The 12,117-nt window shown below is 42.3% G+C and overlaps 1 protein-coding gene across 1 annotated transcript in view; it reads left to right on the plus strand.

Annotated features, from left to right (window-relative positions):
- Positions 1 to 12,117, plus strand: part of LOC138453171 (cysteine-rich venom protein-like) — a 391,821-nt gene that overhangs the window by 73,229 nt on the left and 306,475 nt on the right. The window contains exon 3 of the mRNA XM_069605763.1: positions 11,586 to 11,699. Coding sequence (XP_069461864.1) covers positions 11,586 to 11,699 — 114 coding nt within the window. The remainder of the gene's footprint in view (positions 1 to 11,585; positions 11,700 to 12,117) is intronic.

Raw genomic sequence — 12,117 nt, forward strand, 5'->3', positions numbered from 1 at the left:
CAGCACAGCTGGGTCCTTAAATGTCTTCCCATGGCCATACCAGATCCGCCAGGACTTTGCTTTTTAGCCTTGCCCGAACTCAAACGTTTCAGGACAAAACTCCTAAAAAGTTGAAAAAATGCATGGTACTCAAGACACTCAAAAATGTGTGTGTTACGAGTTTTTAATTTCACCTCAAACCTTTAGTGTGGCCATATATAATGTAATAGGGCTTTTGGTTTGTTTAGAGTCAAATACTTATCCCTGGAAAGTTCTCATGCAGCGTACAGCAGCATGGCATGATCAGAGCCTCCTGAAAGTTGTTCAGGAATTAAATACGGCTCTGGCCATTAAACAAAAAACAAAGAAAACAAGATGGGCCCAGAGTCGTTCCCAGGCCCTTCAACATGGTTGCTTGACTGCGAGAGGCAGAATCATGACTGGGTCGCTCATTGGACAGCAAAAAGAATGGTATTTTGGTTTATGTATGAAGGCAACTGCACCTTTCTCAAAAGATGAAATATGCATAGCATTAAAATTCAGCAATAAGGCTTTGCCATGCTCTCACCTCAGTAAAGAATACTCATGACATCTCTTCTAAAGTCAGTATTAAGCAAAGATAGGAACATGCTTAATGTATATATTTTTTTTCGTACTAGCTGAACATGCTGTAAACATCGCATTTGCACTTTTAGCTCCAACTGTGATACTGTATATGAAGTTTTCGCATTCTAAGCTTTAAATTAGTAACATGTTTTTAGAGGACTACCTCTTGCTTGAAGCTCTGGTACATGTTGCTTCCAACAGACATAGTGGCATTTATTTGGCCAAGGTGAGACCTTCCAGTGCTGGTAACTGACACTGCCATCATTGGTCTTCCCTAATCCTCTATAAACAGATAACAGGGCCACCTGTCTGTGCTCTTTACATATAGGGAAGCACAGCTGTAATTTAAAAAAAAAGTAACAGAATCGTATGAAGAATTCTTATCTTGTTTTACTAATTTCATCATGTATAAAACTTACTTCTTCAACCATCTAAGTACATTGTAGATCCAGAATTACAGGAAAGGTCATTTGTCCTCCTAACTTGGATCAGACAGTACTAAATACGGGCTGTGTTCTGCACAGTAGCTAATGAGATATCTGCCGGGAAGAGTAAATCAATCATGTCAAATGAGACAGATATGCCTACATGTGAGTCAGCAATACTGCCAATACCTCTATGTGCTTGGCTCAAGGTACTGATGAACTTTACACCCATTCGACAACCTGTGGTGAACGATATGCCCTCTCTCATTACATGGGCGAGAATAAAGGGCAAACAACCATTGAGTTGAGGAGGAGAACCACCACACAGAGGGGAGGCTCCAACGTGACTATGCCGGCAAAGGGCAATGCCGTGCTGCACAGTGTAGCCGGCTGTAGTGCTATGAGAGGCAAAAACTGGAGTGAGAAGCCACTGTCCCAATAGAGAAGCATACTGGGATGGGGAGCCAATTGCAACTAAAGGGAAGCTTAACTGGAGGCACAAGCATGCCGAGGACATGGGGGGCCTGGTGCCTATGATTGAGAGCTCAAACCAGGAACCAATGGAGAAGTAATGCCTCCACTTCAAACGAGAGAGCATAATGGCGAGAGAATGCCACAATGAGCGGTGTACAAAAACCACAAATATCCAGCCCAAAAGACCGGCAGGCTGATAGGAGTGCTGTCGAAGAGACACACTGTCAATGGAGCTGATCCTTCAATGTGGGTTGCTCAGGTTGAGGGGGAGCACATAGAGGAAAGAGCAGGAGGGGGAAAAGGAAGGATACTCCTAGCCCCATACAAGGGTCATAGAGGCCCAGAGAGAAAGTTTGACAGGACGAAATTGAAGGGTTATGGATGCATGAGATACTCAAAGAAGATAGACCTCCAGAACGGTCATAAAAACCCACATGAGCTGATAGAACCACGGGTAGACAAGAGGGGTTGCCTATACCCCAGCGAGCTAAGGGAATTTCTTGTGAAAAAGAAACTCAAGGGAGTCAAAGAGAACCAATAAACAAAGTACAATGACTGAATGGGAGAAAGAGATGGGTTACAGAAGCCTATGAAACCCAAAAGAGCTGGGAGAACCACAAGTAGCAGAGAGGAGTTACATATAACTCAGAGAGCTAAGTGAAGTAATGGGACATAGAAACCCAAGAGAGCCAGAGACTCCCAATCAAGAAAGCAAAGAATACACATGAGGAAATACCTCATTTAGTAGGGAGAACGTCATACAAGTGGTGCAGGGGATCATGAAATATCCCTCCATTAAAAGAACTTTGGGTATTTTGTTTTTTTCTGGAACTTAAGACTTTAACTTTGATTTTCTTTTCTGGAACGTAATACGTTTTCTGTTGTAGAACTTGGGAATCTTGAGGAAACTGCCAGGAACTGTGAACTAAGGAGAACTGTTAGATTGCAGAGTCCAGAACCAAGAGATATTTCTGGAACAGCTGGGCAATATTCTGGAATCCACCATTCAGTAGTCTACCACATTTTCTATCATGTATTTCTAAGTCGTAGGGTCAGTTTAGTTGATAGGTTTGGATGAAGGACTATTTTTCTTTTGACTATTGATGAGCCCCTTAGTGAGGCGATATCCTTATACGTTGAATAAAGTTCCATGAAAAGTATGTCCTCTGGTCCGAATTCTTCTTCTGGCTTGCCACAGAACCCAGTCACATGTTCTACTGCTCCTGGTTGATCCTACAGGAAGCACCAAGTCCAGATCTAGTGTACAGAATGCTCTTGACAGGTTAAACACTTGATGGTACTTAGGTCATTCATGTATGGAGGTGTGATAGTTTACAAGCTTTTCTTTCTCTGCTCCTGAAATAGATTTTCAAGCTGAAATAATACCGCCCAGCAAAGCATGGTTCTATATCGTTTAACTAACAGTAGTTTTTTCGCTGAGTTTGTTTCAGCAACACAAGCTCCCAGCAATCTATCACAATGCTATTGAAACCAAATGACCTTTATACTGCATGTAATAATGAGGAGATTGAGCCAATAATTACTCTAATTAACTCACATTCCCTTATCTAGTTTTTCCTGGCAGCTGTGATTGACTTTGGGGCCTCGTTTCCACTGTTCCCCCCTGTATTAAGCACTCCCCCTAGCCGAGGAAGGCTTCCTATAAGTTCTGTCCATTTTCCATCTATTTTAAGGTCAGGCAAAAGTGTAATGCCTGCTGCTTGACCAATGCATTTGCCTGAAATATTGATTGCTTTTGCAGCTCTTATTAAAAGCTGTTGTCTGATTGTCTGATTCCTGTCTCTTATTGTTCACATGGGATAGGGACCTGGAATTACAGACTGTTGATTGGTGGACCACCTCCATCCAAGCACAGGAATGTGAGTAATCTAGTAAAGGCATCCACAGAATGCACAGTCCACAGCCATGCTCCAGTAAGCCTGCTAACAGTTTGCTTTTGTGTGCCATGATGACTTCACGTGGGCCTCAAGCATTGGCCACGCCTGATTTTGGAGTAGAGGTGGCATGAAGGAGGCCTGGGCACTGAGGTTGGGGATCGGCAGGGAGAGAGTCTCTGGGGATCCTCTCTGTTCCACTGTATGTGATCACTTTGCACCTCAGATGGCTTCTCATGGCCCCCTGATACTCTTTGGCCCCCTCTCTGAACCTCATCCACCTGACTCACAGTTGACGCTAAACACCTCTTTCATTTCTCCCACCTTTTTTTCTAACATTTTCATAATCAGTAATTTAAGTTTCTTCCATTTAAATGTGGCTTTATTTTTCTTTTTATTAAATTCTTAATTTTGATTTTATTGCAGTTGCATTTGGATTGCAGTGGGTTCAGGGCGAGTTTTGTTATTTGAAGGTATATTGTACATACTTGTTATATTGCTTAATTCTATTGTGGTGGTTGTGACCAGTTCACACACACACTATAGTAATATGTGTATAGTAAGTATAGGTAATGTAGGGGGAGTATACAGTATTTGTAATATGGTGGAATTATAAAATTGAAGAATATATGGTATTTATGATTGTAGAACAATTTAGGATAGTGCTCCTTGATCTCTCCCCCATCTTTGACACAGCCAATCATTCTATCCTCATTAGTTTTTACATGATACCTTTGGCATTGTGGATCAGGCACGGGACTGCTGACTTGTTTACCTCACTAACCATGGTTCCCAGGTGCATCTGGGCCTTTTCTAGTGCACTACCTCACTCACTACCGGCAGCATACTCCAGAGTTCTATCCTATCATTGTGGCTATTCAACATCTATCTCGTCCCTCTGGCTCATCTCTCATTTCCAGTGTTATGTTAATGACACACAGGTTTCCTTAAAACCTTCCTCTACTAATTTATTCTATTTGTTTTTATCCCTGATTGTTTGACTGCCATGCTGGCATTGAATGTGGCTAATAATCTCTTTCTCAAAGCCAGTAAGATGAACATCCTTCTTATTGTGACACCTGTCCCCTGTTTTCCTCCAACACTCTGGCTGCTTTGGGCCCTCTACACCAACATCCTGTGAGGCCAAAGCCTTGGGGTCGTCTTCAATTTCTCTCTCTGTTTTACTTCTTACATTTCAGAGCTTGTAAAGAAGGCCCACTTTCAGCTTCACCTCCTTGCAGCCATTCCACAGTTCCTCACCTTCCCCTAGAAGCTCAACGGTTCTAAAGCCCTGGTTGTCTGTAGGCCGGGCTACTACAACAGCCTCTTCCTCAACCTCCCCCATTGTTGTTTACGCTACCTTTGGCTAATCCGGAATAAGGCTGCAAGGCTTACCCTTGGCCTGAATCCCAGGGATCATATCTCTGTACCCCTACAATGTTTACCTTGGGCCATTGTGGCTGCAAAGATCCTCTGTATTACTGACAAGGATTTTTGGGGACTTTGAGTACGCAGGGGGCATGTCTTTCTCTTCGGCCAGTGCTTCTCTTTTGAACAGCCTTCTTGCTCCTCTTAGACTTGAGCTGGACTTCCTTAAGTTCCATAAACTTTTGAAAACTGTGGTTTGTATTCCTGTTTCACTTAATCCATTATCTGCTAACTGATACCACTGGCACTGAGACTGGTGGCTGGTCCCTCATAAACCTCACAGGTTCCAGGCCCTATATCCAGTTGTTACCAGTATACCTCCCCACTTCAGCACTGCCCTGGGGGGGGGGTCAACCACCTGATGGCTGTGTACCCCACCGCTGGGTCTTCTCTGCCACACCAGTTAATCAGTGCAGTCCCACCTTGGCATTACTTTGCCCTTTACTTCTGGGATCCTATCAGCACTTGGCAATCCCTACTCCCCTTTCCATCCATGCACTTCCCTTACTGCACAATGCATATGTGCATTTATTGCAGCAGTGTGCACAGTTTTTTGGGATAAGCAAAGGAAATGCAGATGCAAAAGATAAGTGGCAGTTGGTGTGTGGAAGTTTAATATGTTTATAGGGTTATATGTAGAGTTTGTGGAAGTGATTGGTGGATCGATGTGTGAATGTTTGAAAGCAGGCAATGAGGGAGTATTACAAACACAACAGTAAAAAGGGTAGAAGGGCTGTCCTGTGGGATGCTACGCATGTGCAATCCGAGTCTTTTAATAATGCATGGCCTGGAAAGGGGACTGCAGGGATTGCGGATAGTCATGAAGGTCCATGGATTATGAATGCTGAGCTTTCCATAACTGACATAATTTCTGGGGGGTTAGCATTGAATTTCATAGGTTTTTATTAGTGCAAATTAACCATAATGTCCCTTTAACAAAAATGTTTCACTGAATTATATAGTATATGATAAGGGGGTGACAAATGCCCTACTTTCCCTAACCTAATGATGATTTCCGTTCCTCGTAAACTAAGACTTATGGAAAACACTCTAATTTCAAACGGTATCTGTCCCTCACACTTGAACATGCAACTAAATCATATTGGAATGTATATGGCTGTTCAATTTCAACTGAATAACAATTATACTCAAATACAAACTTTATAACCAAATATCCTTGTAAAAAGGGTCAGATCCCCTTCCCCAGGATTAGTGCAGGATTTTCCAAATAAAAGTTCCAATTAGAAAAGTTATTTTCAATGGTTAAGTTCTGCATTGAGGGTAACCCAAAGCTCCTTGCAATATCCAATTTCTGCTTCAAGGGCAACCCAAAGTTAATTTCACCTGTCAGGTTCTGCTTCACTTGGCACGTGGATTCTTTTATGATCACCCAAGGTTCATCGCTCTGCAAAATAAAATTTAATAAGCTCTTGTTTATCAAACCAAAAAGTTTTTGTTTCACACTTCCAAAGAATATTTCAATAGAACCTTTCCTCTTTGGAAAAGTCAACTGTTTCACATGTCTTCTTTATAAACAACAATGTTTTCATCTGGATGTTTTCACAACAGTACATCAAATACTTTAGTGGTCTTGCAACTTTCTTTCCACTCTCGTCTTTAGGAAAAGACAGCTACTTCGCATTTATTCTTAATAAACAACAAGGTTTTCATCTTCTTTATAAACATCAATGTTTTTGTCAGGAAGGTTTTATCACAGTTCAACCACACATTTGTGGCCTTGCCACTTTCTTTCCACCACAACCTTTCAACACAATGCAGTACTTCAATGTAGACTTCCTGGTCCACAAACCTGCCAAGACTATCACTCACAATCCTTTTCCCTGTGTACTCAACTGCCAGGATAAAACTCCTATCACTACTACAAGTACTCTCTGAAAAGGTTAACTTCAAACATTAGCAAGGTATTGCCTTTCAATAACTTGTTTGTTCCACCGATGTGTTTGCCACTTTCAATGCCACATGCAATGCATTTTATATTCCTCTCCCCCTTGATACTCTCCATATGGAGGGATTCTTACCTGCCACCTGTGGGTTTATACTATCACAACAGATAACTGTTGGCAAAGTTTCTTATACAAGTTTCTCTCTTTAAGAAAATTGTCTCCTCTTTTCTTTGTCATGTCCTTTTTTGGCTTAGCCAATGCTGGTTGATATTTGGCATAATACTGCCTCCTCTTTACTTTGGCAATGACAGTTACAGTTTAGTTTCAATATTGTCCCCTCTTGTTTTTGGCATTGTTTTTGGCAATGTTGGTTACAGTCTGGGTTCAATATTGTTCCTTTTTTACTTGTTATGTTATGTTATATTATGTTGTGTTATATTATGTTAAGTTATTTGGCATTCATATAGCGCTCTATATATGACATTGGTATGACCTCAAAGCACTGGTAGGATGAACACCCTTGGGGACCGTAGTCCAGGTCAGTTGAGAGAGTAAGGTGTCATAGGGTGCTCAGGTGCACCAGTTATGTGTGCAGCTGATGTAAATGTTTGATGGTAGCTGCATCCTAGGTGGACTCCAAGACTGGGTTCAGGCTGCGTTAGGCCTGTGTAGGATGCTTTTGTGTGCAGCTAGGCCAGTTTGTCATGTGTTGTAGCCGAGTTTTATTAGAATGATGAGGTGTACATAGGGTAATGTTTGTATGTGAGCAGCTAGGACGAAATTGATCAAGGGGTATAGCTGTACTCTAATGTGTGTTGGTGTAGAGTAGAGAGTAAGCATAGTAATATGGGAGGTGAGTGTATGGGAGGAGTTATGATCTAAGGAGTTCGCCATTCCAGATTTCAAATGTGCGTTTGCTTAATAGTGACTTAATAAGCGTATTCAGTGGTGTCATTGCTTGTGATCACATTGAGCATTTGTCAACGTTTGCAAGGACTCAGTTGCCTCAAATGGTCCAGGTCGGCATTATGGAAAGAGACACATTTTTAGAGCTTTGCGGAAGGTCATATAGTCTTGGGTGTGTCGAATATGTGGGGGGTGAAAGTGCCCACATCACAATGGACATAACTACGGCAAGTCTTTTCGGGTAGGAGAGGTAGGAAAAGAGACGTCTGAGAAGTTTGAGGTGATAGTGACAGGATTTTGACACGTTGTTCATTGGACGGGAGAGGGTTAAGCCTTAACAGTTCCAAACCGCCTCCTCTTGTGTCCTCTCAATATAAGGATTGTACCAAAAAGACACTCTCTCTTTAGTTCGATATTCAAAATATCTACAAGCAGCAAGCGGTTTTATATGTATCGCCCTGGGGTCAGTTATCACAGGCCAACTCACCGGTATCTCCTTGCGTATCCGCTTTACCCGCTGCTGCTGTAAATATTCGGCCTTCACATTTGGAGACTCTGACAGCTCTGGTTATGTTCCTGTGTCCTGTGCCTTTCACCATTGGAACATGTGTTGCTCCTAGCAATCTCCGATGTTCGCCAGCCACTTGATTTAAGAACAGGAAACAGAGAGCTTCTCTCTCCCACTGGGTATCCTGTCCCATTGTCTGACCTCTGCAGTTTAGACTTCTCACTCCTGCGGCTCCCTCAGCACTATAAGCCACTACGCTAACAACAGTGGTACTGGTGCGTCTTCATTTCTCTGCCCTTGATGGATACACAGCTGCTGTCTGCTTCTCCTACTGCCTCAAATGCCTCTACTGGACTGAACCTGAAGGGGCTTTAAATAGTCCCGCTCATGTTTGGGCCATTAGAAACACTAGACTGCATACTGCAGTTATGTGCCTCTAAGCCCATCGTCCTCATCTCTGTACCTAGGGGATTATAGAACTTGAAGTCCCTAATATTCTTAGTTTTAACTGTATCTAACATACTCTGTTTATAGAATGTTGCTTCTAGAAAAGGACTTTAGAGTAATTCATGATTGAGTCGTGTGTTCATAGTTCAAATAAAAGAGGACATCACATATATCAGAAGTAAAGTTATTAATGTTCTGATCCTTATATGTTCTAGTCCCATGTTGATCATAAAGGTTTTTACTCCCAACACTTAAGGTGTTTTTGGAAAGGGAAGTCTTACTCTGACAGCACACCATCAGGTACTCTGTCATTATGGAAGTCTCACCCTCCAAGAAGATGTGTACCACGTCTCTCTAATGGAGTCCCCCTATTCCTTTAGTGGCCTTTTCCTCTCAGTGATCCACCCGGCTAATGCCACCACCAGGGTTAGGATGAGGTATCTGCAGCCTTCCCCTGGCGACTATAGGCAGGGATTATTTGAGGACCCGGCCAGGATTCATCACATTGTCCTTTATAATGTGTTTAATGAGAGTGGTTGTGACTGCATCACTGAACCATTTATTGAATTTGGTGTGGCAGCCCTGCCAAACCTGTACAGTCGTCTTCAAATCCTTTCTCACACTATGCAGGATTGTGTTATTCAGTCCTTCTCCTTCAGATGTAGAGCCACAAAGGCACTAACACATGTGGATTATTTCCCTCCTGAAATGTATGAGGTCTAGGCTTCTAACAGCAGCAGCTGAGAGGTCAGGTGCCGGAGTGAGGCCTCTGCCAGTGGGTGTTCCTAGTAAACGTATTGTAATTAACTGGCTGTAACTGGAGTACAGTGGAATAATAAAGATTTATTTTTATCTCATGACTGCGGCCTTTTTAACTTCCTTTACTACAAAAATACTATTTTTCATCAAGCACATTGCTCTTATTCATCTATAAACATTGTTGTTTCCCTGGTCCTTACTCAAGTATGTTATCTTTGAAAAAGATGCAGTGACAAAGATGCAGCTGTTTCCAGAATTCCATATAGCGCATTCTAAATGTTTTCTTTAGATTGTCAAATGAGATATATTTTACATTTGATATGCTTTAGCCTAAAAACAAGAGTCACTTTTCCACCTAAGACAGCCCAAAGAAAATTTGCTTCCCCAATATTGTATTGACACATGTAGGTGTTCGCAAGCCTATCAGAAATCTTTAGACTTTGGGCCTCATTACAAGTCTGGTGGTAGCCGTGCCTGTAAAACCAGCAGTCTGCCGCCGGACTTGTAGATTTTTCTGGCACCTGGCTTTCCGGTAACAGCGGGGGATTCGAACCCCGCTGGTCCGGACAGTTAGGGACCGTAAACATGGTATTCTCCATTCCCATAGGGTCTCATGGACTGTATGGGTATGGGGAACATGGAAACACTGGCACCGTTAATAATGGTGCCAATGCTTTTGTGTAGGTCTGCTTACCGTGGCGCTGTGCCCAGCGGGGTCTGACCAGCTGGGCACAGCACCTCCGGCAAGCAGACCCGTAGTGTGCCGGTTCAGTAACAATGAGGCTCTATTTCCGCAAAATGTTCGTTGGTCGCTATGGAATATATGACCCCTTTAATATTTGAATATGAAAAAATGAGTCCCAAATGTTCTATTATGATTTGTTATTATATGCTATGATAGGACATGTTATGTGTTTGGTTTTTGTAGCTTGTTTTACTGTGAATGACATTGCCCCTTGCCTCCAGAGGATATGCAAGAATAAAATGTTGAGATTGGTTAGTAGAAGCAGGGAGGACATGCACGTTTTAATTAGATTCATCAAAGAGTCTAAAATTTCCCGCAAGGGGCATACTGGCAATGGGAGGAAGATAATGAGAATGTGTAAAATTAAAGCAGAAAGTAGGAAACGGAAAAGAAAATCCAGAAAGAACTACAAGAACACAACTGATGAAGTATGAACACCATAGAGAAGAAAACAGAGAACACAATCTAAAGTGTTTTATTTGGATCCTGGCCACACATGTTTGGATAATCATGAGCAGCAACCAATGCTACTGTCAGTATGGTGATACTTAGGATCTCAATGAACAAGAACAATGATGAGGGGGAAAGAAGAAGAGGGCTCTGGGAATAGTTCAGAATACAGTTTAAGTCCCATAGATATAAGCAAGGAGCCATCAGGAAGCGTGAACAACTGTACCTGGCTTGAAAATAACTCTACATGGGGTACATATGTTGGCCTAGTAGGCAATCCTAGAGTTGCTGAGGTTGCCAGGAGCCTCAGAGGACAAAGCCAGTAAAGGATGCTGCTGGGGTGGGCAAAGGGCCACACACTGTGCAAGCAAATATACTGCCGGATGTGTTGCAAGGTGAAATTACAATTTAAGGTCATGCATGGGGAGGTGAGCTAGGTAAACAGCAGAGATGGAGGAGGCACAGTGGGAATCAAGGGTCAGGGAATTCATAACAGACCCTGATGTTACAAGGGGTGGGGTGCTGTGATGACCAACGTCCCAGCACCACTCAGTCACACCTTTCACTCTGTTCCACACCAGGCTTCATGCCGAACATCTGCTGGCTCCTTCACATGCATAGCCTTCTGTCAGCAAGGCTCTGGTCCATTAAAGTGGGCATATCAAATATACAAAACTCTACATTCAGGTAGGTTTCTAGGTGAGCTGCTCCAAGGGCACTGAAGATGTCTGTATCCAGATGAGAGCTTACATTGTGGATAATAGGCTGGAACTGTTATACAAGCTGATGGGCGAGTTATCAGCTTTTAATGTATATCGGCAGGGGGTGAATAATTGCATTGTCAGAGGCATTGCATATGCTGAAAGTAAACATCTGAGCAAATTAGTGATTATGTAAGCTATTGGAAATGTTTATTTTTATGGAAGAAAGATGGCGTTGAAGCAGGTAAGTCAGGTAAGTCACACATACAGGGACCAATCTTTCCCACAATCGTAGGCCCTGCCTGTTTACTTGAAAATGTGTATGATTTAAATGTCTTCACAAAACCATTTCTTGCAGAGAGCACTGGAATATTGGCAAACCATTAATAAAGATGTTCAAGATGAGATTGTTGACACTTTCAATGAAATAAGAAGAAATGTGAAACCACCATCACAAAACATGCTTAAAATGGTAAGATGCATTTGTCTTTCATTCATAAGAAACGTTATGTTGTACGGTATGGAGTAGATATAAATGACCTAATGTTATATAGCAGTACACAAATTTCTTCTCGGCAATGCAAGTCATGTTAGATTGAGATTTTCATTGACTACAGGGGGCGCATTCTCTTCTTTCAGCATTTGTATGTGCCACACGTGGAACATCATTACTGCCATCTTTAGTGTGGAACCTGCTATTACCCCTTGCAGGCTTCTAAGGATTATATGGTTTACCTTATGGAATTGGTGTCATTTGAAAGCTATTAATGAGGTACAGCCTCTCAGTCAAGAAATCACATTACAATCTATGCCCGAATGGAATAAGAACATCTGCAGTTGAACTGAGAGATTGAGACGTGTCACAAGTGCTTCAGAGATAATGCCTCAGT

Source organism: Ambystoma mexicanum, chromosome 4p (assembly GCF_040938575.1).
Source record: "Ambystoma mexicanum isolate Mex_15411 chromosome 4p, UKY_AmexF1_1, whole genome shotgun sequence".
In the NCBI taxonomy this organism is placed as follows: domain Eukaryota; kingdom Metazoa; phylum Chordata; class Amphibia; order Caudata; family Ambystomatidae; genus Ambystoma; species Ambystoma mexicanum.